The sequence below is a fragment of the Penicillium antarcticum genome (assembly GCF_028974205.1).
Source record: "Penicillium antarcticum strain IBT 31339 chromosome Unknown utg000009l_segment0_segment0, whole genome shotgun sequence".
NCBI classification, from domain to species: Eukaryota; Fungi; Ascomycota; class Eurotiomycetes; order Eurotiales; family Aspergillaceae; genus Penicillium; species Penicillium antarcticum.
In genome coordinates this window covers 1,049,468-1,075,692 of record NW_026695307.1, presented here as the reverse complement: position 1 = coordinate 1,075,692, position 26,225 = coordinate 1,049,468, and the positions used below count along the sequence as shown (strand labels likewise).

The window sequence follows — 26,225 nt, the reverse complement described above, 5'->3', positions numbered from 1 at the left end:
TGACCGGATCAAAGAGTTGAAGTGCGTGGGGAAGGGGCATTCAACCGAAATCTGGGGAAGCGATTAGGGCTGGAACTTGACACTGCATTAACGGGCATGTGTTTATCTCCAAATAAGACTTATCTGTTAATTATTCTTCTCATACACTACATCTTGGTATATCCGGCTGTCAATAGACTCAATACCGAGAATCCAACGTGAGCAGCTGAGGGACCGAAGTGCCGATCCTCCATCAGACCACAAATAACTTGAAGATTGAGAATCCTTCCAACTCTACTGTACTATGTCTGAATTATGGTACGAACGGCCTGCAAGCGATTGGAACTCTGCGCTGCCAGTCGGAAATGGGCGCTTAGGCGCCATGGTGTATGGGCGGACCAACACCGAAATGCTGCAACTCAACGAGGACTCCGTGTGGTATGGAGGCCCCCAAGATCGCAACCCGCGTGATGCGTTGGAATACCTTCCAGATCTAAGAGGAGCTATCCGCGCGGGAAATCATGTCGAGGCTGAGAAGATAGCCAAGCTGGCATTCTTTGCCAACCCGATCAGCCAGCGAAACTATGAACCTCTCGGGAACTTGTTCTTGGACTTTGGTCATGACCCAGAGCAGGTCACTAATTATCGGCGATCACTGGGTTTAGACAGCTCCATTTCATATGTCAGCTATTATTACCAAAGTGTTCGTCATCAGAGAGAAATCTTCGCCAGTTTTCCTGATGATGTGCTTGCAATTCAAGTGCGTTCATCAGTCAAATCTGAATTCGTCGTCCGATTGACCCGCATGAGCGACTTGGAATATGAAACGAATGAATGGCTAGATGATGTCTATGCTACTAATGATTCAATCACTATGCATGTTACACCTGGTGGCAAGGACAGCAACCGAGCGTGTTGTATAGTCTCTCTTCGCTGTGAAGACAAAGACAGCACAATCACCAGGATTGGGAACAACCTCGTGGTAAATTCATGCGATACTCTTCTGCTTATTGCAGCACAAACGACATTTCGCCATGAAAAAGTAGATCAGCAGACCCAGCAGAATATCAAGGATGCCATGAAGCTTTCCTCCGCCGATCTTGTGAAGCGGCATATGGAAGACTATTGGTCACTGTATAATCGAATGGAACTAAAGCTGGGAAGCAGTTCTCCATACATTCCAACGGACAAGCGCCTTCAGTCATCTCGAGACTTAGGACTCATCGCGCTCTATCACAATTACAGCCGCTACCTCTTGATATCCGGCAGTAGGAATGGACATAAGCCATTACCCGCAAACCTGCAGGGAATCTGGAATCCCTCTTTTCATCCGGCATGGGGCTCTAGATTCACCATCAACGTGAATCTTCAAATGAACTACTGGGGTGCAAACATGTGCAATCTCTCAGAATGCGAGCTTCCTCTCTTCGACTTGTTGGAACGCATGGCCAAATTCGGAAAAGATACGGCTCGAATCATGTACGGATGTCGAGGCTGGGCAGCCCACTCCAACACGGATATCTGGGCTGATACAGCACCAGTCGATCGCTGGATGCCGGCTAGTATCTGGCCACTAGGTGGAGCATGGCTTTGCTACCACATCTGGGAACATTACCAGTTCACTCGCGATGAAGCCTTCCTTCGTCGCATGTTTCCGATCTTACGGGGGTGTGTTGAGTTTCTTCTTGACTTCTTGATTGAAGATTCCAAGGGGGAACATCTTACCACCAACCCGTCTGTATCTCCTGAGAATTCGTTTTACGACCAGGAAGGACTAAAGGGGGTGTTATGCGAGGGATCGACAATCGATATTCAAATCATTGATGCTATTTTCAGCGCATTCGAGTCCTGCACTAAGACACTAAATGTCGAGGATACTCTTCTTTCAGCATTACACAATGCCAGGAAACGCCTCCCATCAATGCAGATAGCTAGAGAAGGTTATCTACAAGAATGGGCGAACGACTACGCCGAGGTGGAGCCTGGACACCGTCACACTTCACATCTATGGGCCCTTCATCCCGGAAATGCAATTACGCCAGCGCAAACACCTGAACTTGCAAATGCATGTGGAGTAGTGCTGCGTCGACGCGCAGAACACGGTGGCGGCCATACTGGCTGGAGTCGGGCCTGGTTGATCAATCTGCATGCACGCCTACTCGAAGCTGAGGAATGTGGCAAGCATCTGGATTTGCTTCTGTCTAATTCGACCTTACCCAATCTAATGGACAGCCATCCTCCCTTCCAGGTCGACGGTAATTTCGGGGGCGGGGCAGGCATTATTGAAATGCTTGTTCAATCCCAGCCTGGGGTGATTCGCCTCCTTCCTGCGTGTCCGAGGAGCTGGACCGGGTCCATTCGGGGTGTGCGGGCGCGCGGTGGATTCGAGCTGCAGTTTAGTTGGGAAAATGGCAAGGTCATTGGTTTTGTTACCGTGAGGTCGGAGTGTGGAGAGAAGACCGTTCTTGATTTTGGTGAGAATGGGTCTGTGGACATTACAGGTCGTGGGCAGCATAGAATCCAAGCTCGATAGATTGATATAGTGGACAACATATTTTTTTGTTTCTCTGATACAATTATTCGTTGCATGAAAAGGACCAATAATTCTCTGAATGTGAGCTGTACTTCCCCTCATTGTCAGACTTTCCCCAAAACATCACGGAGCAACGCCCTATCCCAAGGCCAGGCTAAATGATACTTGAAGACATATTCCTGCGGGATGATTCACTCTATTGACCCAAGCTCCCAAAGCTAACTCAGAATAAATTGCCAAACCCTTGACACAATCCAGCCACAAACCCCAACATGGATCTCAACTCAGTCAAAGACCTCAAAGACGTCCTCCGACCTGATTTCTTCCACGGCTATGCCACAGCAGCAGCCCAAATAGAAGGTGCCTGGAACAAAGACGGCAAAGGCATCTCAATCTGGGACGAATTCAGCCACACGCCAGGCAAGATCGCCGACGGAAGCAACGCCGACGACGCCGTACGAGCTTACGACTTCTACCGCGAAGATGTAGCCCTGATGAAATCCTACGGCGTGAACGCCTACCGCTTCTCCCTAGCCTGGTCACGCATCATCCCATTGGGCGGCAAAGACGACCCAGTCAACGAGGAAGGAATCAAGTTCTACTCCGACCTGATCGACGAGCTCCTCCGCCATGGGATCACACCTTTTCTCACTCTCTTCCACTGGGATATCCCCCAAGCACTGGAAGATCGATACGGGGGTATGCTGAACCAGGAGGCATACACGCCGGACTTTGTCCGATACGCCCGTGTCTGCTTCGAGCGCTTCGGTGACCGCGTCAAGCATTGGATCACATATAACGAGCCTGGCGTGTATACACTTGCTGGATATGCGGCGGGAGTGCATGCACCCGGTAGATCATCATTTCGCGAGCGCAATGCGGAAGGCGATTCATCCACTGAGCCTTTCATCGTCGCGCATACGGAATTGGTATCACATGGCCGTGTCTCGCGCTTGTATCGCGAGGAGTTCCAGCCTGAGCAGAAGGGGATTATTGGAATTACATTGCATGGCAATTGGTCTGAGGCTTGGGACGAAGAGGACCCACGCGACCAAGAGGCTGCGGAGCGAGCGCGTGAATTTGAAATTTCCTGGTTTGCGGACCCGCTTTATAAGACTGGGGATTATCCTGCGTCGATGCGTGCGCAGCTGGGTGATCGGTTGCCTAGGTTTACGGCCGAAGAGTCGAAGCTTGTGCTTGGGAGCTCGGCGTTTTATGGGATGAACAGTTATACGACTTTTTTCATGAAGCACACGGATGCGCCGCCTGATATCAATGACCATAAAGGGAATGTGGAAATTCATGATGAGAATAAGCAGGGTGTGCCTCGTGGGGAGGAGAGTGATACTCCGTGGCTGCGTGCTTCGCCTTCTGGATTCCGGAAGTTGTTGAATTGGATCTATAAGCGATACCAGATGCCGATCTATGTTACTGAGAATGGAACTACCGCCAAGGGTGAGGTTGCGCCTACGCCTGAGGTTCTGGAGGATACGTTCCGGATCAGTTTCTTTGAGGGTTATGTTGGTAATGCGTTGGCGCGGGCTGTGAAAGAGGATGGAATTGATGTTCGGTCTTACTTTGCTTGGACCTTTACTGATAATTGGGGTAAGTTGTTCGTTGTCCTTTTGATGGCTGGTTTACTAACATTGTTGGTCTAGAATGGGCAGCTGGATATGCGGATCGTTTTGGCTGTACATGGATTGACTTTGTGTCTGAGGAGAAGACACGATATCCGAAGCAGTCTGCCTATTACTTAGATAAGTTGTTCAAGCACTTGATCAAAGATGCATAGATGCGATTGCAAAGTAGGACATATCACGGAGTGATACCACCGTTATTTGTCTTTACAAATTGATAACATTTCAACCAATGACTGCTACTTGTGCGCTTTGGAGTCAATTGGAGTAACCTTATTTCCACAAGCGTAGGCAAAAACATACAATTTCCCTTCCGAGGTACAATCTGAGGGTATTGCCAGTTGGGGCAGGTCACTGCGACTCTTATCGGCAAAGCCCCCGCTTGACCCCAACTGAGGGGAGCTCGGCTCGGCTGATAAACTGCAATACTGATATATTTCGCCTCAATGCATTTGCGCCTTGCAAAGCTGTCTGTATCAACTCCCTCATGTCTGAAAACGAACCGATCAGGCTCACTCTGACGGGCTCCCCCCGAGAAGTACATCCTCCGTGACATCATTCTTCAGCATCTCCACCTAACACGTGCAACTAGATAGGGCTACAACATGGTCGCTCATTACGAGAGCAAATCCGTGATCAAATATCCATTTACGATCGCATGTTCCAAGATACATCCAAGTTATCCTGGAGCGAGGTACGCGAAGTCGCAAAGGAGTTTCAACCAACGCTCGAAAAGTTGACACCCCATATATACGCCGAGATGGAAGGAATCGCCGAGGGTGCTGGGCAAGATGTGCTCGATATTGTAGCGCTCAATTCTCGCAGTGAGATCGCATTGGGGAAGTTCTCCGATGGCTGTACAACATTGTGCTGGAAGAAGAGCGATGGGGCGCGAGTACTCTCTCAGAACTGGGATTGGACGGCGAATGTCAAGAAGAATTTGGCTATGGTTTCAATTGAGCAGGCTGGAAAGCCGACTATCCATATGGTAACCGAGGTCAGTACTATTTTTGCATGGCCTTTCCGTGCAATTGTGCACGTTACTGACAGTCAACAGGCAGGAATTGTTGGCAAGATCGGATACAATTCTGCCGGTGTTGGAACTTGTCTCAATGCGATTCGCGCCAAACCAATGATCAGCAGCAAGATCCCAATTCACGTTGCACTTCGGTTATGCTTAGAGAGCACATCTGTGAAGAACGCCGTGGAAACCCTCGAGTCTCTGGGTGGTGTAGCCTCTGCCCAGCACATTCTGTGCGCAGACGGCACAACAGCGCTAGGGCTCGAACTATCGCCGGTAGGAGACAAGCATATGGCAGAAGATGCGTCGGGGATCATCAGGCATACCAACCACTTCATTGAGAACCGCTATGTGAATGAGCCACCATGGCTGTCTGGGTCCCCAATTCGGTTGGAGCGACTACACAAGTTGACGCAAGAGTTGATTCGGGAGGGAGTCAAAGGCGATTCAATCACTCCTGCTCTATTGCGAGACCGGATCTTCTCTGATACGTACAACATGCCACAGGCGATCTGCTGCCAAGAGGATCCGTCGCGCCCTATTACCAGCAGGAGTAGTTCTTTGTTCAACATTGTTATGAACTTGGATCCGAATAATCTCGGAGCAGAGGTTGTCTTTGGTCGGGTTGGATCTGGGGAAGAAGGACCTGTGTTGCGAATGCCCTGGAACTAAATAAAACACTTCGGATCATCTTGATACAATGCTTTGATATCCCTGGAAAGAACAACGGGGGTATTTGTGCGTGCTTGGATTTATTTGTTAGTGTGACACAGGTCTGCTCTCTAGTCTCTCAGTCTAGGAGATAAATGATCCATGCCCCTGTTTGTAGTGATAAAGGGTCTCACAATAAATCCTACCAGCTCTTTCTGTCTCTCCAGGAAACTGATCGTTTCACAGCTCGAAACTGCGCTGCAAAGACATAACGAGCGGCGGCAGCGCTACGTTCAAGAAGAATCGAGCAGCTCTGTTTATCGTCCAAGTGGCTATTCGCAGTTGAATCGATTATTCAAAGAATTCGGTTCTTACCCTACGATGTCCCAGCGTCCCCACCATGGTGCGTGGGAGGAAGAACGCAACGATTTCGTGACCACCTTGAGTCTCCAGAACATTCTCAAGAATCATCCAAGCGCCGTGAAGCAGTGATAAGGACACTGGGTCAGTTGCTCCTTCACATGCCTCGACTACGACTTGCTGGGCAGGCTGTTCGTAGCCGGGAGACCAGCCTTTTGAACTACCTCTGGGCAAGGAGGTGCAACGAGCTTTTGAAGATGTGGCGGCGCTAAAGCAAACGATTCTACGGGGTGCTGATGGCGCAAACACGGTGGCAGATTTGAAGGAGATGATGGTTCTGTTGGATTTCCGTACGTTGGATAAAATTCCTCATAGCAATAATTGAAAGACTAAACCTGAGACAATTATTCCACGATGTCGCCAACGAAGTGATGCACCATCGCCAGAATGGGCAAAGATAAAGAAATGGGAGATTTCAGTAGCTAGCGATATTAATGAAACAATGACCTATTCATATATCCCCAGAGAAGCCTGAACAATCACCCCGGGCACCCCGGGATTTGTGTAGGATGATCCAAGGTCGCATCATGACCTAGTAATGCAGAAATGATGCAAAAATGCAGGCATTGGAAGCAAGGCGTATCTCAGCCAACCAAATCATTACAATGCTTGCTTTTCCGTACTGATGATCAATGAAATGCAGCTGAGTGGTGATCAGTCAGCTCCACATTTCGGGAGGCGCATACCGTCATTGTAACTGTAGATCACGCCAATGAAGCAAGTCAAGTCCAATATTTCGTCTATTAGATCGAGGGATGGTACCGTGGATGAAGGAACTGCGTCACCGCCTTTTTTCTTTGTTAAGCTCGACTTGACTCTGACTTCATGAGATACTTCCCTACTAAATCTCAACATAATGGCCTCAGCAACCGGAATCCCCCAAGAGCACCCAGTGACGATCGAGTCGCGAGACGATGAACCCTTATTGGGTCGTCCGGGAGATGTCACACAGCAGCCAAACGAAAGTATCGCTCGGAACTTATTCACAGGTAGGTTAGATACTAGCTGACCATTGCCTTGATTAACTGTGGACTCAGGGACAGCAAGTGTTGCTCAAGCAGGCATCTGGATTGTGAGATCTTAACACTGCAACTACTTCCCCGCAGAGAACTGATATTCAACACAGCTAGCAGCTTTGGTCTGGCAAGGAGTCCTCTCTGAGCCTGCTTCTTTCTTCACCCCGCATCCAGTAAGGATTTCCAAATACATCCGAGTCGACAGTGATTAACAGCCTATGTTGAAGCTCCTGGGCAGCTCTGCGCTTCTCCTCCAAGTCCAGGCAGCTTTGATCTTACAACCAACCACCACCCCACAACAGAAGCTTGCAGGCACCCGCATTCACTATACCATCCAACTACTCAGCGTAGTACTCTTTATTTCAGCATTCGTCATCATTGAGGTCAACAAGGGGTCTCACCCTCACTTTGTTTCCCCGCACGGCATCCTAGGCCTTACCACGTACATTTCGATAGTACTGCAAGCTCTTGGTGGACTTGCTCAGTACCTCTTCCCCACTATCTTCTTTGGAAGTGTCGAAGCTGGAAAACGCGTCTACAAATATCATCGCTGGGCCGGCTATGTTTTGCTACTGCTGGAGATGGCGACTGTCGTGGCCGCGACGCAGACAACCTACAACATAGCAGCGCTGCATATTCCACTATGGGGTGTACTTGTGTGCGCGGTCTTGATTCTTCTTGGAGTGGGTGCAAGAGTCAAGAAGCACAAACTGGGGCTGTGAAATTGAGGCGAGATAGTCATCATCATGGAGTGGAGCCACCTACTTGAGAGAGGTTGGACACTGGAAATATCTAGATTGCAGATTCCATGCCTGTTACATAGTCAGACAAATGGTATTCACTTGAATCAACGTGTTCCCGTAGTGAAGCACGAGTATATTTGTATACTTCCGCCGATCCCCCAAAGGGGTTTAGGCGCTCCACTGGACCTTGCAACTCGGCTTCGTTTCTTTTCTCTCCCAACCTCAATCAATGGCGCTCACTTCCTCATACATCTGCTTCAATTGCAGGCTAACATCCAGACATGGACTAGCCCAGACGCCTTTGCGTAACTTTTCTGCCGGCCGACGCTATCGGGACGTGTTGCGACCCGCGACAGCTCCGAAACCCACACCGGACATCAAGCACATCCGCCAAAATGCGGACCTCTACGCAACGAATTGCATAGACCGCAACTATGCAGCCCACGCCGATTATCCTTTCAAAATGCAACGGTTGTCCGAGGAAGCCACAAAGCTTGATCACGACCTGAAAACCCCCCGATCCCGCATCAAGCAATTAGAAAAGACGATTGCCAAGCTGCATATTGCGGCGCGGCAAAACACAAAAGGCCAAGATGGAAACAAAAGTGAAAAGAGCGTTAGCGAGGAAATTGCTGAACTCAAATCGGAAGCCCAGCGATTGAAAGACGACTCGCAGGCCATGACCGAGCGCAAGGCAACATGCACTGAAGAGATCAACCGACTCGCCCTCGCCCTCCCGAACCTCTCCTCCTCATTCACACCCATTGGACATGTCCCTAGTCTTGTGACATACATAAACTTCGACCCCCATGAGCGCCCATCATGGACAAAGCAGTCACCAGCGGAGCTCCAGGCACGGTCCCACGTCACAATCGGAACGGCGCTAAATCTCCTAGACTTCGCGAGCTCCGCCACAACAACAGGATGGGGCTGGTACTTCCTTATCAACGAGGGAGCCATGCTGGAACAAGCGCTGGTCCAATATGCCCTGCAAGTCGCCCGACGCCGGGGCTGGAAGACCGTCGCGCCGCCATCAATCGTCTATTCCTACATCGCCGAGGCATGTGGATTCCAACCACGCGACCAACACAACGAGCAACAGATCTGGTCTATCGAACAGAATGAGCGCGATCGCGACAGCAAGCCCCAGCGCTCGCTCACCGGAACAGCCGAAATCCCCCTCGCTGCCATGTACGCCGGCCGGGATATCAACGCCGCCGAGCTACCCATCAAACTAGTCGGGGCCAGCCGATGCTACCGCGCCGAGGCAGGCTCCCGCGGCGTCGATACAAAGGGTCTCTACCGCGTCCACGAATTCACAAAGGTCGAACTTTTCGGCTGGACAGATAGTTTCCGCTCTGCAGAGTCAATCTCCGCAGTCCCTACATCCGACGACCTCTTCGACGAGCTCCTGGAAATGCAAACAGAGATCCTAACCGCTCTCCATCTCCCCTGCCGAGTCCTTGAAATGCCCACTGGTGACCTAGGCGCCAGTGCAACCCGCAAGCGTGACATTGAAGCGCTCTTCCCCTCTCGTCTCCGCCCTGCCGCGTCTACGGGTACCCCTGTTGACCCGGAGATCCATGATCTGGAATCTGCCTGGGGAGAGGTTACCTCTGCTTCTATCTGTACGGACTACCAGAGTCGCCGGTTGGCGGCGCGTGTGCGTGGTGGCGCGGCTAAGGAGTCGCGGTTCCCGCATACCGTGAATGGTACTGCTATGGCTGTACCGCGTGTGCTTGCCGCTATCTTGGAGAATGGATGGGATGCAGAGCGTGGTGTTGTTGTCATTCCTGAGGTTTTGCGTCCCTGGATGGATGGGATGGAGAGTATTGGTCGACGCTAGGCTGTCATCTAGCCTTGTATAGTATGTACTTTTAAACCAGTGGTCTGCATATAATCGATTTGGATATATCACAACTCTATTCTACTCGTCAGTTCGTAAGAAGAGAAAGCTGGTCGTTCTTAGTAATGTTGCATTGGATTTCTTGGTATCTCTAGTGAAACAACATAAACAAAACAAATAGGATATCTCAAATGACTCCTGGCCGTTCGCCCATGGGTAGATAGAGTAGAGCATTAGATCAACCGAAACCAAAAGGGAAGACCAACCGAGAAAGCCAACCCTTGGAAACAATTAGAGCAGCAGCAGAGCCATTCATAACTTCGTGGACGCATAAGATGAACAGACAAGAAAACACGTTAATCAAGAACATATCACTTCATATGTGGGGGGGGGGGGGGGGGGGATCGCAGACAGTCTGGACACTTCCAATCGTACATGGCCAGCAGTTCAAGAGGGAGGCAGACAAAGATCCAAACATCGAATATCAAAACAGCAAATTCATAACATAACGGGGATACTGTAAAATCATACGTATTGTGACCGAATTCTCGACGCGAACGGATAGATTCGCGAGGTCGAGCTCACTTCCACGGCAAGTCCATCTCTTCGACGCGAGTACACGTCAAATAGGGTAAACCAGCAGAATTGCCCTCACGAGGACCAGGAGTAGCACCACCCGTAGAATCCGTGGGAACTTTCAGCTCCTGTTCAAGGAAGTTGCGCATAAGCGGCTTGACAATATCCCGAGCAAGTCGTTTCATCTCGTCCATCTTGCGCTCGAACCGTTTCAAAGTCTCGCGCGTGTACAGCGAGCCGGAGGACGGGGTAGGATGGAGTTTAAGGAAACGCTTGAGCTCGTCGTGGCCTAGGTATGCTTGCGAGCTGGAAGAGCCGATCAATCTATATATGCGGGCAGACTGATCAGTCGGGACGGTTGTTCTGGCCGAGCTTGTTGGGTGTGAGGCTGATGGGGCAGGCTGTGATGGGGGCTCGTTGGGTGTTGAAGTATTCTTGAGGATGGGAGCTGGTGGCGGTGTCGTGCTTTCGATTAGCCATTGACGGAATAGAGACACGGCTAGCCAGTCTAAGTATGCGTTTGAGGGTCCAACGCGTTCGCCACGGGAGGTTGTTAGGGACAGGCGTAAGAGCTTGGATTCCACTCGCGCTTTGAGATCTTCTAGGTCCTCAACTTTGTCTTCGATGAGGTCGAAGACTGAATCCGGTAGAGGTGCGTAGGAGCCGTTGCGCAAGCTTGGGAGAGCTGCGGGCCACTGGCCAACGACGTGAATTAAGGCTTCGGAGAAGATCACCCTGCTGCGGGCTAGATAGCCTAGCTTTAGGTAGCTGGGTGGGTATTTGCCGATTTGCTTGAAAAGACGGGATCCAAAGCCGAGGAGGTGGTGGTCTACACGCGGGCCTGTCACTGGGAGCGCGTCGTACATATCCGCTAACGCGAGGAGGGCTTTGCATTCTGTGTATGCGGAGGCAATGTTCACACTGTTAATGGTGGGTGGGTGGTTGTAGAATATTCGTAATAGATTATCATAGTCGCGTATCAATGGGTTGACCCCGGTTCCATGTTCTGTCGTTGGCGGTAGGTGGGCTACTGATTGCATGCCCGTGAGGTTCGCCATGGATCGAAAGAAGCCTGCCTGGGCGTTGGAGGGCTTCGTCATCGTTGGGGGGTGGGCGACTTGGTCACTGCTATACATGGGCGCATAGCTTGGTCGCTGTTGCAAGGCGCGAATATTAGCATATTCCCCAAGAATGAATGTATGCGACGCGTCGCGACTCACCTTTTGCACGAGAATCGCCTCTTCGTCCTCGGCGCGATTCTCCCAATCTAGCTCGTATCGCCAGCGTCTCTTCTCGCCCCGCCGCGAAGGGATTCCACCATGGTCCGATGGCGCCAGTGTTGATCCGCTGGATAGATCATCATCCTCACTCACACGCGACAGGGTACCTTCTGGCTTGGATGGACCCAGCCCAGTCTGGCGCGACCAGTCTTCGTTTGTGCTCGCCTCAAAATAGCCCGAGCATTGTGCCAATATTAAGCGGTGCAGCAGATAGCGCCGTTCTTGCGACCCGGCGCGAATCACGACCTCCGTGTCACCAGTATACGTGAAGATGGGGAAATCGTTCGAGGAATGCGAGGAGCCGCCATGGTGCGAGCGGCCGGAACGGTGGCGTCTGGAGTGTGAGGGACGCGACACCAAAGAAGTGGCACTCTGGGTCGTCGCTGTGCGATCAACGATCTGAGCTTGGGAGACCATTTCGTAAGGTGGTCAACACCAGGCGCAAGCGGGGGCCGTCATCTGAGAGTATTTAACAGAGAGGAAGCCAAGAGGAGGGTAAAGGGGTAAACACCGTTTCTATCAAAATGTAGGGAGAACCGCCGCAAGCAGCTGAATTGAAGAGGTGGCAAAGCGAATTACCAATGTGACGATGAACTCGGAATAGTATAGTTTAACACAGTCAATATTTATAGTCAATAGTTATAATCCGGGGATATTCTTTGTTCTTCAGTTTAATCGCCAGGTAATTGTATACTTCTATACTCCGGTCATATTTTTATACCATCTCGGATCTTTTACTACTTTCACGCCCCTCCACTTCTCCCCTTTCCCGTCTCACATCTTCTTTCTTCTTCACTTATATTCAAGTCGGAAGTATACGGCCTGAAAACGATACGAGGTTGCTATTTTTGTTGCCTCCCACTTCGACGCCCGAGCCCCTCCCCCCCCATCACTCAAAAAATCTGGCCCTGGACACATCTTCTCGGGACAGCTTCTATAGCTGTCCCGATCTGTCGACGCTGCAGATAACACAAATCTCTGATTTTGACAGCTTCGACGCTCCTCAGACCGACATTTCTCGTTCGCCCTCGCCGTCCGAGCCTGCCCCGCACCCGAAGAAGCGATCTAAAGCCCAGTCAGTCTCGCGAAAGGCCCGTGGCGTCATCGGTAAAGTGCGAGCACTTCAGCGGATCGCGGCCGCCAAGATGGCGCATCCGTCTATTAAAATCGACACCAGCGTCCAGACAACCAAGCGCGGCCTACCAGAGAACAACGATGCGGGTCTCGATGTATTGGGGGACCAGGATCCTAAGTTGGACACTGGGAATACGGAAGATGTCCCGCCGTTCTTGTGCCTATCTGTCGCGGGTGAGTGAGGGGTGCATATATATATGCTCGGAAAAAAAAGCCCGCATGTGGGAATGTGACTGACCGCTTCTTTTGCAGAGATCCATGAGAAGTTTGAGGATCTAGAATGGATGCAGCGGACACGTCTCGCGGAGGGTATGATGGCCAATGACATGTCGCATCCTTTCGCTCTCGAGGCCGATCCGAAGGTCAAGGAGAGGAACCGATATCTGAACGTGCAGGCGTGGGCAAATTGTCGCATTCACTTGCGAGTCGCCGACGGCGAGTGTGATTTTATCAACGCCTCTCCGATTCTTTTAGAAGACTCTGTGACGAGGGAAAGAAGGAAATATATTGCGACACAGGTATGTTACGCAGCTACACCCATGCTTAGCAAAAGCTGACCATCACCAGGGTCCCACGCTTGGTCACCTCGCCCATTTCTGGCACATGGTCTTCCATGAAAGTCAAGAAGTCGGCGTCATTGTTATGCTTACTCAAACTTTCGAAGCGGGCCGGGAAAAGTGCGCACAATACTTCCCACTCGACACCGAGCAGGCCTCGATGGTTCTGCCAACAGACAAATCGGACATTTTCTTTGATGAGGATGAGCAAACAGAACCTGGCATTTTGGGCAAAGTCACACTGTTGGAGTCGACTTTCGATGCTAGCTCTCGATCTGAAATCCGCAAACTCGAGCTGTCCATCGGCTCGCAGTCAAAGATTGTTTGGCATTTCCTCTTCGCTGGCTGGGCCGATTACTCAAAGCCTGAGGGCAGCGATCGTCAGGCTCTGCTCGAGCTCATCAAGTTGTCTGCCTCGAAATCTAGCCTTGACAACCCGCGCATCGTGCACTGCAGTGCTGGAGTTGGACGGACTGGAACCTTCATCGCCCTTGATCATTTGCTGTGCGAGCTGGAGTCAGGTCACCTATTGGATGTCACGGATCCCGAAGTTGACCCTGTTTTCGAAACCGTCAATCAGATGCGCGAGCAACGAATGATGATGGTTTATAACGAAATGCAGATGCAATTTATCTACGAGGTCCTCCGCGAACAAACCGACTCCAAGCTAGGCAAGGCTCCAGATCATGACCCTGACGCTCCCGACGACGGTGAGGAACGATCTGCCAAAGTCGCCAAACTCAGTGACAAGGCCGATTATCAGCCGACTGCCAAACCAGAGTTGGAGGTTGCCCCAGGTCGCGTTCCTACGCCAACCAGAAGCTGGTCTGGTACGCCGGAAGTATCTGATAACGAATAACGCCCGCTCCGTTTTGAGCAACTCGCTTTGTATGCATTCTTTTTCTTTGCCTCATCTGCCACGTTGTTTTGCCTCGTTTATCGCGAGCCTTGGTCTCTTGGTTGAATATCTTCCCATTCTGCATTAAATCATGGCCGGTGTTCATTTGATTTCTGTTATTCCTTGTCTGTGTTGTTGCGTTTTGTCATATGCCTACTGCACCTATCTCCCCCGTTGAAATACCCCCTGTTTTTATTTTGCCCTGCTCTTCTTGGTGTAAGGTAGTTATTATGATTGTTGGCTGGCATTAGCTATTCTTTCGCTAGATTTCCTGTATATTAGTCAATTGGTGGTTTGAATTGCCCTGCTACATGGTACAAAGCCTGGTCAAAATATTCCGTGATCAACAGGCACTATATAGGTATTGAGCTGTCATGGTCAGAGGGCATATTATGTTATATTATATTTTGAGTGCTTTCACAGTATCATTCGAAACATATTGTCAAATAACACTTAAAAAACCACCTAAAGACGAAAATATAGCGAGACACCGCAGCAGTGGGATGATTAGAACTATTTGCTCATCTGCGGACTCCCCTTATGTTTATACCAACATTGCTCAAAATTTGTTGTTAGCATCTATATGAAGTTGCTAAATTCTTGATATTCAATTCAATCATCAAATCATGCCACTGTACAATCCATCAAAAAGATCGAGAGCATCCTTACAGCAATTTTCCATGTTATCAAGGCGAAAACATCCATCTGCCTGGAAATACCCTCTTTCCATATAATAGAACAATATGAACAAACCAAAGAAATAACTCAAAAGCACATCGCTGGTAGACCGAAAGACTGGTATCATACCGACCAACATGAGACCAGTGCATGGGATCCATAATCATGAGGACGGAAGCGTAACAACAAAGGGGATTTGGACCTTAATATCGTGTAGCTGCATAGCCTTTTCTCACAACACTGTAGTTAAGGAACAGCTTTAATCATTGCGCTTTGCCCCGACAGGAGTCGCAGCCGGCTGGGAACTGGCAGAGCTGGATTCTTGATAACTGGGAGGAGCAGTCGCTCGGTCATGCTCTGGGGCTTCCTCAGTATCCCAATTGTCCACTGCATTCTCATCCCAGTTGTCGACCTCTTGCTCGAGGTTCATGACACCGGACTCTTGTGGGCCCATAATTTCCGACTCGTGGCGAGAACTGCTATCAACACCTCCGAGCTCGACATCCTCGGTGCCATCCTCCATCAGGCCATATCGGCTTTGCCGACGACGCTCCATCATGCGTCGGTGGTACCAGCTGCAAAGACCGATGGCGCTAAGACTGCCAACCACATTGGCGACGATATCGAATAGATCGAAGTCTCGGCCATTGGGAAGGAAGCCCTGGATAACTTCAGAACCAATGCCGAGTCCCAATGTACAGACCAAAAGGGTCACGTGTAGTGTGCGCTTCCGGGTGGTATCCAAGATCCAGTAAAAGGTCACGGAAAGCAGGAAGAAGGTCACGAGGTGGAGGAACTTGTCATTCGGTTGAAGATGTGTCGGTATCGTTGAATTCTCACCATGAGGAAGGAGGCCGATATAAGCTGCTGCGATGAGCAGGAAGGCAAAGGCACCTGGAACTGTCAGTCAAATCGCCGGAAGCAGAAAGCAGTCCGAACCTCACCTGCGAAAGGGTAACGGATGCGCATGGCAGACGAAAATCGTCAAAAAAGTGCCGTCGTAAAAATCCTCAAAATAAGACCTCCGAAAGAAGCACAGAAGTAGAAGTGAAGAATAGGGAGGTTGCGCTTAGGTTGACTAGGTGAGGTTCAGGCCCCAGAGCGGAAGCTGTGAGACGTGGAGGAGTTCGGCCCCAGCTGCCTGGTGCGTCATATGCCGAGCGACGGAGTTATTGGCGACAATAAAATCTCAGCAATAGCTGCAATGCAGCTGGGAAAGTTACAATAGAGTCACAATAGAGAGCTCATGCGACAATAGATCTGAGACAATCAATTGCGAACAATCGCGATCGACCTTTCAATGACATTGAAGGGATCTGCCACACGACTCCGCCTTTGCGCCTGTACTTCATCCCCGTCCAGCGAAACTTCCTATGTAGCTCCCCCCGATCGTCTTCATCAAACCACTCCCCCACGGCATCTTTTTTTGCTGTTTTGACATCGGTGGGGTCTTCTATGGAAGGTTAACTCTATCTCTATGCCTTTTGACCTTCTCCAGACCGCTTCGTCGCGTCCGATCGGCCCATAATTCTAATCGTGGAGAATCGAGTCTCGCCCGCCCCCAACCCGGGGTTTTGGAGCGAGCATGTCGCTCGGCCACAACGCCTGGCCTCCAGGCAATATCCGGCCTCCAGATGATCTCCAGGACTCTCCGCGCCCTGTCAATGGCTTAGTAAAGACATTATCTGGTTCTCGAACTCCCCAAATACGCGGTTCTGTCAGCGCCGAAGGGCCGGTCCCCGGCAGCTTGACCTCCGAACCCGATACCGCGCCGGAAGAAGATCCACGCATTGCCCAATTCCGTGACTTGTATCGCCGCAGTGAAGCGAAAATAAGTGCGCTCTTCTCTGGACAAGATGTTGCTGATGTCCTTGCCGGCGCAACGGCTGGGGAAGCTCTGGAGGCCCCCAACGCTCAACCCGAACGCGTCGACGATGCGCCACCCCCTTCCGCGCCACCACGCAAGTCAGCCCGAAAGCTCGACGATGATGACTACGATGACTACGACGACGACGACGAAGATGAGGAAATGGTTGACGCCGAATCCCCTTCGAAATCCAAACCCGCTGCCTCTCAAGACCCCACACCACCGGCCCACCGCCCCAGCACGTCGGCATCCACAAGCGCAGATGGTGCAAAGGAGCCTAAGAAGGAGACAATGGAGGAAATTCGGAAGCAGCTTGAGGATGACAAGAAGGCGACGGAGGAGGCTGCCCGGCGGAGTTTCCACACACTTTTCTACACCCTGGAGAATGACCGTGATGCTATGCTCGATCAACAACGCCTGGAAGAGTCAGAGCGTCAGGTCGAAGCAGAGATATCCGGCCAGGCCAACATTGGAGGGACCAATGCCTCGGCTGGCTCTAGTGGCTATAGCTCCTTGAGCAATACCAACCTCGGCGCTTCCAGTCTGACCTTGAAGAACCTCATCGCCCGAATTGACAAGAAACGCGACAAGGTTCAAGCCTCCGATGCCGAGCTACGAAGTTTACTGAGTGAAGTACGCAAAAACCGCAGCAAGTGGGCAAACGAAGACAAGGTTGGCCAAGAGGAACTTTATGAAGCTGCAGAAAAGGTCCTCAGTGAGCTCAAGGCTATGACGGAGCATTCTACCGCGTTTTTGACTCGTGTCAACAAACGTGATGCGCCGGACTATCACATAAGTACGATTCTTCACCCTATGATTTCGTTTCATGCGCTAATACTTGAATAGTCATCAAGCACCCGATGGATCTGGGATCAATGACCAAGAAGTTGAAGGGCCTGCAATATAAATCCAAGCAAGACTTTGTGGATGACCTCACCCTCATATGGGCTAACTGTTTGAAATACAATACCAACGCCGAACACCCTTTGCGGAAACATGCGCTCTATATGCGAAAAGAGACTGAGAAGCTTGTTCCCCTCATTCCAGACATCGTCATCAGAGATCGAGCCGAAGTGGAGGCCGAGGAACGTCGACTTCAAATGGCAGACCTCGATGGTGCTGAGGAGAGCGACGATGAGCCCATCATGTCCTCGCGAGGTAGGAAGGCCCCTGGTAAAAAGTCTTCCAAAAAAGGCACCGCCCCTTCTCGCAATACCCCCAGCGGTTCCGAGGGCCCACCTGGGGTACCCAGTACTCAGCCACCTGCACCGGTGCGTGCTGACTCGGATGCTGCCGCCGAGGCAAGTCAGAATGGTTTCGGCACACCACCTCCTGGATCACACACCCCATCTGACCCTGCTGGCCCGGGAGCAGTGGCGGCGAGCCAAGATGATTCCATGGAACTCGATGGCCCAATTGCATCCGCTACTGCCCTCAGTGCCCTTTCGGTGCCTGGCGTGGAGCTGGAAGATCCGGAGTACAAAGTATGGAAGCAAGTCACCAAGAGAGATCGAGCACGGATTGCTGCGGAGCGACATCGTCTCTTGAGGGGCGACAGGCTCAACATTGAGGAGCCGGCCCTGCTTCGAACTAAGGCTGGCATGCGCCGATGGCTTCGACACCAAAAACAAGCTACTGTTGAAGCTGACAAGTCTCGTGACACGGGCTCTCAGCTTGAACCAGAGGCCGCAGGCGAGTCTCTTGCGGAAGGGATTGAGGTGGAAGAAGACCAGATGCTTCCATTTTACTATGACGTGATGTCTGGCGTTCCTGATCTTCCCGAGCAACTAGTCTGGAAGGAAGATGCACAGGGCAATGTTGTTGATGCCTCAGAGCAGTTCCTCAGGATCCTTCCAAAGGGCGAATTCGTTCAGCCGGACAGCAAATTGACCCAGAGAATGAATGCCAACATGCGACAGATGCAAGAAACACGCAAGATTTGCTCCAAAATAGGCATTGTCAAGCAGATGCAGCTTCAGGCCCAGGTAAGCCAGCCGATCCAATGAACACTCGCCTGGACTAACTTTGCTCTAGATGTACCACAACCAATTCCAAAAATATAACCCTGAGCCATTTGTGGAACAAGATGCAGAACCTCATGTGTTGAACGACAATGGTCCTGTCATTGCCCCTTACGTCTGCCGGGCAGCCTTGCAGCGCTCAGTGGCTAAGATCTTCTACCATACTGGGTTTGAGGAATACCAACCATCTGCAATCGAGTCTGTCACAGACGTCGCAGTCGACTTCTTCCACAAGCTCGGTTCAACTCTCAAGTCTTATATGGAAACACCCCAGGTTCCTGCGACTGAGTCTCAAGATGCATTGTCGGCTGCTGAGTGGAAACCTGCCTACACAGAACCTGAAATTATTCTACACACCCTGGCTTCAGTTGGCATCTCTGTTGATGAGTTGGAGAATTACATCAAGGACGACGTGGAACGCCTGGGTACGAAGCTCACAACTGCTCACGATCGCCTCAAGTCTCTCTTGACCGAATTGCTTCGACCTGCTCTCGCAGAGGGTGGCGAAGATGGTTCCACTGCGTTTGCTGATGGCAGCGAACAATTCGTCGGTGGTGATTTCGCCGAAGATATCGATGAGGACTTCTTTGGTTTCAAGGAACTGGGCCTGGACCGCGAGTTCGGTCTTTCTACCCTCAGTGTGCCATTACATTTGCTTCAAAACCGCATGTTCAATGCAGCCAATCCACAGAGCACCAGTGTTTCCCAGGCTGTCACTCTATTCCCTGCCCCTCCTCCATATGCGCGCATCTCCGCAGAGAACCTGTCCGATCAAGTTGGACTGGTGCAGGCATTCTTCAGGGGCAAGCTTGATGCCAACCGTGATGAGCCCCTTACTGAAGATCTTGAGCTCCCTCCGAAGCAAAGGCCCATGGCTGCGAAACCACGCCTTCCTGCTTCTGGCAAGATCCCCCAGGCTGGCCTGTCAGGCCCTCACACCAGCCCACAAAAACGGGCAGCTCCGCCTCATGCATCCAAGGCTGGCGGTACCGAACCAAGCAAGAAAAAGGTCAAGAAAAACAGTGGCACAGCCTTGGATATGCCTAACCCCATTGGCGATGGTGATGGCGACCAAAATGCTGGGGATGCTGCGGTCTCCAACCAAGATGGAATTGGTCTGCCTGATGGCACTGGTGAGACCATGACCAATGGAACGTGATGCATGATTTATATCTATGACGCCACGCTCTCCTATTTCTGTTTTCTAGTATTCTATTCTCCGCATGTATCTTAATATCATTACTCGAATATTTGTGTCCCATCTTTGCGCACCCTCGCCCCATCTCACGTTCCCTGCTACAATACTTCTCCATCAAATGGGAGCATTCAGCAGGTGGACCTTGAAGTACCATACTTGCATGGTATTCTTTACCTCTCAAGCTCCCAGCAATACATCATTCCACCTTTGTGTTCGACCGACACCCTTTTCCTTTCTCTGTTTTCCTTGAGCTTCTACGGCATTGGGTCATTCTGCATTTATCGCGAAGGGGCGTTGACTCTCCTGTACCATAATCCCCTCGAAGAGACTTCTATTAACCAGTTTACTCTTCAATCAAATCATCTACCTGCTTTGAGTCAATATCCGTGTTCTTTGAGATCTACTTTTAATGGTTCTTCTTGAGCATGCTGTGGAGGTGGCATCATGGACGTTGATTTAAGCTTTTCTCCGCAAGTGGCCCACCGCGGCACCAACATCACTGCATCTTGCGTACGAAGTCTTGGAACTCTAATACGATCGAGAGGTTTCATGTGTGACCGTTGGGATCTCCCAAGAAGGGGAGTTATTGTGCCAGTAGCAATGCAAGTACCTATGCCCGCACACATGGTCCCTACTGTACTGACCAACAGACCTATCTACGAGCCTACTTGTCAAGATCTACAAGAAGACAATATCTAGGGAAGTTAATGTTATTATTCTGCTTTTCTAATAGAACCGTTCCAGGCAAAAACAACCCCATTGCAAACCAGACGGTTAGGGCGAGGAATGTCTCGTCCAGTGGAAGAACATCCATTGATGTTGGGCTCGGAATGATGGGCATGTCTGGGCAATTAAATATACCACATGCCAAGGGCCAGGCGGTTAGAAGTGCCCTTAATGGGAAGCAGCTTTTTAGCGCGGGACCCGAGAGGCTTGGGGTTCAACATGTTGACCTCTGGGCCACTTTGAGGGCCAGCAGAGACCGGAACATCCTCGTGGTGACGGGCACGAACAGAGATCAAGTGGGCATAGTAGATCGCAGGATGTATCGACACTGACGTGGTCGAGCGAATATACTGGTGACAGTGGTCATTGATCATGCTTGCCAGATCATTTGGTCCGAGGCCGTCGATCTCATTCAGAAGGACGTGATAGTAGACTGGGCGCGCGGTTCCCTGGAGAGCGATGTGGGTGTACAGCAGAAAGTCCCACTCATTGGGACTAGTCACATCACGATCGATCAGAGTACCGGGAAGACAACCACCATGAGGGTCCGAGGTCGTACGGTTGTTTGGGTCGGGGAAGCCGCGAATGTGGTGGCGTTTGTTGGCAACAACAACAAGTAGCTTGCCCGGCCAAACCTTCAGACCGCACGCATGGGCAATCGCAAAGCGGATAGAAGAAATCTCCTCTTGAAGAACCTTGCGGTACTCAGATGCAGAAACGCCATCACGAAAGTAGTAGACGTAATCCGGGGCCTTGCCGTTGCCAATGGTTGCTTTCCACTCGGAGACCAGAGGAGGCAGGATTTGTTGGACAACACGTTCACGGATAATCTCAATGCGATCACCATTGCATTCACAGCCACCCATGTAGCGGGTACCGCTTGAGTTAGAGGAAACCGACATCGCGGCCAGAGATGGAGTCCACACGCCCATCATAGGATGAGTGACATCCGCGCCAATGATCATGGAGCCGGGCCGCATGGTCGAAGATTTGCTCTTCGGAATAGCTCGAGCTGTGACACCACCCAGCTTAGCATTTACCTTCATCAGGACATTTGCAGAGTACTGGGGCTTGTTGGCGATGCAGTGCCTAGTCTGGAGCACCTGCGAAGGGACTCCGTAGCGACAGTCACACGACTTCTTGATGCGAAGATAAACGAAAGAATCCTTGTCCGGAACGATCAGAAGCATGATCTGGGGCTCGCCTGCGTAACGTGAGACTACCGCCTCATACAGTCTGCGGACACCAGGACCGACGTCTTCTTTCAGTGGCACCACGACGGGGCGTCTGGTGATATCGCCTCCCATTTGAGTGTAAATCTTCTGAAATTGTTCAAGGAACATGAGGACCTGGTCATGGGTAATTCCATGTCGCTGAGCCTCGAAAAACCCAACACCCCACCGCTCCAGAGTCCTTTCGTTGTTCTTGAGGAATTTCTTTCCGCGTAGGTCCCAAGATCCAGTGTGCATAGGGTTGTGCTTTCGAGTCCCACCAAACTGGAGCTCAGGGCATGGGAGAAGACGAGCCTTTGTCTTGATCATTTGCTCACTGATAACCATTCCGTATTGCCGCAAGATCGGGTCATTCTTGTGGTCTAACAACTCCTTGGACTGACGAGCATTTGCCAGCCGCTTGGGGGTGTGGTCGCACACCACTGAATCATCTGTGCGGCTTGGGCATCGTTGAGCTTTGGGCGGTATCTCTGAAGACCTTTGATAACCAAAAACTCGGCAGGGTAGAAGACTTTGTCCTCCTGCATCTCGACCAAGAGCATGTTTGGATGCGTGATGCGAACATTGTAGCGTTGCCGGAAGTACTGCTCAATGCTCATAGTCTTCATCTGTCCGGTTGCTTTGTCCACAAAGCCGGTGTGAAGGGTTCTTGGAGTATCTTCGATCAGGCCTTTTACCAGGAAAGTTTTCAGGTGAACAGGGCACCCGTCGTAATTTGGCGCAACTCGAAGACCAAAAATCTTCTTGGTCAGAGCTGCGACCATACCCGTTCTCTGTATCTTTCCAGGGGTGTCCCTTTGGGGCTGTAGTCTCCTGATGAGAGTGTTGAAATCCGTGCAGCCTGCGGCGTTCATCAGATACCCCATGAGGGTGATCCGAGAATAGAACACGCAGTGAGCCACATCGACATTCAGGATAAGGCCGTTCTAAAACCGACTCAGATACTTCATCTTTTTGTTTCCGCTGCAAAGAACTTACCGGGGTAGGACGAATTGCTTGGTAAATGCCACGGTAAACAGAAGCACCCATGTTCTGAAGAGGTTGGTAGAATTCCTGTTTCAACGCGTGCCTATTACCGAGATCATCAAAGAAGAAAGCTCGCTTGATGGCGGCATACTCCTTGGTAGGCCATTCACGAAGCAAGTGGTCGAGAAAACCTTGAAATGTCAGTGTGGTTGAAACAGAACAGGGTAATGGTCACATACTCATGGCTTCAATCACGTATTCGTCAAATTCATGGTTTCCCTGGAGCCAGCGGCCGATTACGCCAAGGTTCAGCTTGCGCTTTTGTCTGACAGACATCTTGAAAGTAGGGGCGCTGCCATGTTCAACTTCCTTTGAGTATGGAGCTCCCGAGTCATGTCAGCCTTGAACTGAACCGTCTCCATCCAGCTCTTGAAATCCCTCATAGACCTATTTTGATATTAACCATTGAATTCTGAAAAGAATCAGAAGTGGTATAAGACTGACCAGCAAATTCTGCCACCATCCCAAATGCCATCAGGGATATGAGCCTTTCGCGTGTCACTGTTCCAGCACTTTCTCAGGATGCGTCGATTGGTTTCAGTGTGGGATGGCTTATCCCTGGGGTTATCGGTAGTCTGCAGAACGTTGATCTGGCAATCAATCAGAAATTTGCCATACCAAATGAACTTGAAAATAATCACTTGCCTCGTACTGATAGACAGATTTGGTTGGAAACGAAAGAATCGGATATGCATTCATCATCAACTCGATCTCTTTGCCGGCAGTGCAATATCCAACACGAGTTTGAATCATGACAGGGTCGGGTTTTCCCTAGAAACAATCAGAACATTTCAAGGTAGCTTGGCGGGTCGCTCACAGTGGAGGGCAAGATTTTCAATTGATGCCAGGGAATATCGATGTTCTTGCAACCATCCCAGTGAACCTCAACGTAGTCTTGGTGCTGTACAGTCTTGCCCTGGTCAATTCTTTCCGGTTCATAGACTGCCACATGAATAGCCTCTCGTTCCAGTAGCGTGGCATTGTGCGTCTCCTCCTTGGTCAAGGAAAGGGGCCGTCTGGAGGGCGAATCATTTCGCTGGACCGCGAAATGATAGCCAGTCTCCAGTCTCTCGCCGATGTCAGAGCGTATGCGTCTCGTCCAAATATCCTCGGCCTTCTTGGGAGCATCACCCTCGTGCACGTCATTTCTGTGCTGGCGCAGATCTTTAGCGAGACGCGGGCCGAGTAACTGTGCCGAAGGACGTTCACTGATGGGCATTTCAATGGGACGGTTAGGACGATCCGAGCCAGATGCAGGCAGCCGCATCCTCGACGAGGATGATAAAGATCGTTGGTCAGATGGCGGTTTAGGAGGCATGATGATGAGGGTGGGAGCTATCAAAATTTAGTGTAGTTGTAATCCGAGATCACTTGTACCTCTTCAAGCGATTGAGCCGAAAGTGACAGCAAGACGGAATTGAAAAGAACTTTCAGGCTCCTTTCGCAGGTAGAGACATAAAGATCCAGTAGACGTGTATGATAACTCACGTGGTGGTTCGATCAAAGATGTATGAGTAAAGAAAAAAGTATGAGATGATCTTAGCTGAGTATGAGTTTAGCAAGAATCTGGCGATGTAACTGTGAAGACTCGTCAACCGGGCTGTAGTATTGAAGAGTAGAATCGGAGTGACATTACGAGTCTTCAAAAGTAACGAAATAGAGACACGTACCTGGCAGACTTGCGAGGACGGGCGTAGGGAAGAAGGAAGAAGAGGAAGAAGTGAAAAAAGAAGATATAAATAAACAGAGACACAGAGAAAAGGTAGAAGACTTAGTCGCCATATATTAATGTAAACACTTTCACTTGATTATAAGCAAATAACTCAATGATGAGACTCATGAAGTCTACACTCATGTCACGACTTTTTCATTGGAAAGTCGTTCTATCACGACCTAGACCGATGCTGAATGGGATCCTAAGCCTATTTTTCTATTGTTATTCTCTTACCTCCGGGCTTCTAGTTGAGCATACGGCTCGGATATAGGGTTCTATTGCTATTGTGTCTCCATGTCACATTTTGCATGCGCCGCCCGATTTTAAGTGAGTAGGAAAGTCGAGTATAGAATTCCATCCCTATTTCAGATTATGTTTCACATTTTGGACACGCCACGCACTCACAAGTGACCATACGATCTGAATATAAGATTCCATGGACATTGTCTGAGCTCTTTGTACAGCTCATTTGCGGAGGCCCGAGCCCTTGGATGTTATCATAGCGTAGACCATTCTCATAGAGATGCAAAGTTTGGTATTGCATGTGTTGACGTATAAAAGGTAGCGCGAGCCAAAAATGCACGTTCGACACTAATTAGCGTCCACATCAAACTTGTGCGCAGGTTGCATTACACGGCGAGACGCCCATTACATGTAGAATATAAGGGCCTGTGGAAGTGATGAATGCCGAGAATCCCTGTGCTTGAATATTCCATAAAAATGCATTCATAATCCAACACCTAAAATTGAGGTCAAAACTTGAACCAAAGAGAACCCATTCGTATCATTCAACAACAGTAAACTCGACAAAATTAGATGACGGGACCATTATGACCGGCCTTCCATCATTATCAGCGGGGTCGACGACGCGACCATGCAGCCAACATGGTAATTTCACTACCGTCTTCGCATGCTCTTCGCAATCACCCCAAATCCACCAGTCAACGCGGCCACCACAGTACTGGTATCGATATGTGTCGCCGACCACTGTATCGGGATGCAAGTCGAAAAATCCAAGGCGATTTTTTCTGACAAATGATTCCCCTGGTTTGAGGCTGCGGAAAAACTCGGGATCCGTGACGTTGACCTCAACGTCGGGTTCATCTACAATTCTCCAACCCGGATTGTCTTCGTCGTTGAAATAAGTCTTCCACTGTGTAGAATCCCCGTTTGAATCTTTCGACGGATCGTAATCGGGGCAGCGGTGTTGCAGTCGAAATTGATCATAAGTAAAAGGGTAATCGTGTATGATGATCGGCTTTGTGTCATCATTGATAGCCTCTTGGTCCTCATTTGTGGGACCATCATAGGTGACCTTCATTGTGATATAGAAATGCTTTTCCGTTTTAGACATTTCTGATGGACCATCCAGCAACACACTCATACAAGGGGCTCCAGGGCTGTAAGAAGTATATCAGTCAGGATAAGGACGGATATCAGGTTAGGAAATTTCTCACATTCGTTCCGATTTC

General features: G+C 50.3%; 12 protein-coding genes across 12 annotated transcripts; 8 read left to right on the top strand and 4 right to left on the bottom strand.

Annotated features, from left to right (window-relative positions):
• Positions 1-283: 283 nt before the first annotated feature.
• N7508_008765 (glycoside hydrolase family 95 protein) lies at positions 284-2,512 on the top strand (the record flags this gene model as incomplete). The annotated part of the gene is made up of 1 exon (XM_058466828.1): positions 284-2,512. The coding sequence occupies one exon, from the start codon at positions 284-286 to the stop codon at positions 2,510-2,512; it is 2,229 nt and encodes a 742-aa protein (XP_058314674.1).
• A 272-nt stretch (positions 2,513-2,784) lies between these two features.
• On the top strand, positions 2,785-4,304 carry N7508_008764 (glycoside hydrolase family 1 protein; the record flags this gene model as incomplete). Its single annotated transcript, XM_058466827.1, has 2 exons — positions 2,785-4,117; positions 4,171-4,304. The coding sequence occupies 2 exons, from the start codon at positions 2,785-2,787 to the stop codon at positions 4,302-4,304; spliced, it is 1,467 nt and encodes a 488-aa protein (XP_058314673.1).
• N7508_008763 (putative acyl-CoA:6-aminopenicillanic-acid-acyltransferase) lies at positions 4,305-5,842 on the top strand (the record flags this gene model as incomplete). Its single annotated transcript, XM_058466826.1, has 3 exons — positions 4,305-4,317; positions 4,746-5,146; positions 5,207-5,842. The coding sequence occupies 3 exons, from the start codon at positions 4,305-4,307 to the stop codon at positions 5,840-5,842; spliced, it is 1,050 nt and encodes a 349-aa protein (XP_058314672.1).
• Positions 5,843-5,983: 141 nt separating this feature from the next.
• Positions 5,984-6,313, top strand: N7508_008762 (uncharacterized protein; the record flags this gene model as incomplete). Its single annotated transcript, XM_058466825.1, has 1 exon — positions 5,984-6,313. One exon carries the CDS (start codon positions 5,984-5,986, stop codon positions 6,311-6,313), a length of 330 nt encoding a protein of 109 aa, XP_058314671.1.
• A 784-nt stretch (positions 6,314-7,097) lies between these two features.
• N7508_008761 (cytochrome b561 domain-containing protein) lies at positions 7,098-7,979 on the top strand (the record flags this gene model as incomplete). Its single annotated transcript, XM_058466824.1, has 4 exons — positions 7,098-7,230; positions 7,279-7,313; positions 7,368-7,430; positions 7,485-7,979. 4 exons carry the CDS (start codon positions 7,098-7,100, stop codon positions 7,977-7,979), a joined length of 726 nt encoding a protein of 241 aa, XP_058314670.1.
• Positions 7,980-8,229: 250 nt separating this feature from the next.
• On the top strand, positions 8,230-9,846 carry N7508_008760 (putative serine--tRNA ligase DIA4; the record flags this gene model as incomplete). Its single annotated transcript, XM_058466823.1, has 1 exon — positions 8,230-9,846. The coding sequence occupies one exon, from the start codon at positions 8,230-8,232 to the stop codon at positions 9,844-9,846; it is 1,617 nt and encodes a 538-aa protein (XP_058314669.1).
• Positions 9,847-10,427: 581 nt separating this feature from the next.
• Positions 10,428-12,119, bottom strand: N7508_008759 (uncharacterized protein; the record flags this gene model as incomplete). The annotated part of the gene is made up of 2 exons (XM_058466822.1): positions 10,428-11,576; positions 11,643-12,119. The coding sequence occupies 2 exons, from the start codon at positions 12,117-12,119 to the stop codon at positions 10,428-10,430; spliced, it is 1,626 nt and encodes a 541-aa protein (XP_058314668.1).
• Positions 12,120-12,847: 728 nt separating this feature from the next.
• On the top strand, positions 12,848-14,252 carry ptpB (tyrosine protein phosphatase PTP1; the record flags this gene model as incomplete). The annotated part of the gene is made up of 3 exons (XM_058466821.1): positions 12,848-13,010; positions 13,089-13,354; positions 13,404-14,252. 3 exons carry the CDS (start codon positions 12,848-12,850, stop codon positions 14,250-14,252), a joined length of 1,278 nt encoding a protein of 425 aa, XP_058314667.1.
• A 976-nt stretch (positions 14,253-15,228) lies between these two features.
• On the bottom strand, positions 15,229-15,938 carry N7508_008757 (VanZ family protein; the record flags this gene model as incomplete). Its single annotated transcript, XM_058466820.1, has 2 exons — positions 15,229-15,863; positions 15,914-15,938. 2 exons carry the CDS (start codon positions 15,936-15,938, stop codon positions 15,229-15,231), a joined length of 660 nt encoding a protein of 219 aa, XP_058314666.1.
• Positions 15,939-16,554: 616 nt separating this feature from the next.
• Positions 16,555-20,016, top strand: N7508_008756 (SAGA histone acetyltransferase complex subunit SPT7; the record flags this gene model as incomplete). Its single annotated transcript, XM_058466819.1, has 3 exons — positions 16,555-17,632; positions 17,683-18,821; positions 18,871-20,016. 3 exons carry the CDS (start codon positions 16,555-16,557, stop codon positions 20,014-20,016), a joined length of 3,363 nt encoding a protein of 1,120 aa, XP_058314665.1.
• An 890-nt stretch (positions 20,017-20,906) lies between these two features.
• N7508_008755 (putative eukaryotic translation initiation factor eIF-2C4) lies at positions 20,907-24,357 on the bottom strand (the record flags this gene model as incomplete). Its single annotated transcript, XM_058466818.1, has 6 exons — positions 20,907-22,375; positions 22,432-22,939; positions 22,992-23,170; positions 23,219-23,348; positions 23,658-23,810; positions 23,857-24,357. 6 exons carry the CDS (start codon positions 24,355-24,357, stop codon positions 20,907-20,909), a joined length of 2,940 nt encoding a protein of 979 aa, XP_058314664.1.
• A 1,180-nt stretch (positions 24,358-25,537) lies between these two features.
• On the bottom strand, positions 25,538-26,074 carry N7508_008754 (uncharacterized protein; the record flags this gene model as incomplete). Its single annotated transcript, XM_058466817.1, has 1 exon — positions 25,538-26,074. The coding sequence occupies one exon, from the start codon at positions 26,072-26,074 to the stop codon at positions 25,538-25,540; it is 537 nt and encodes a 178-aa protein (XP_058314663.1).
• Between the last annotated feature and the right edge of the window lie 151 nt (positions 26,075-26,225).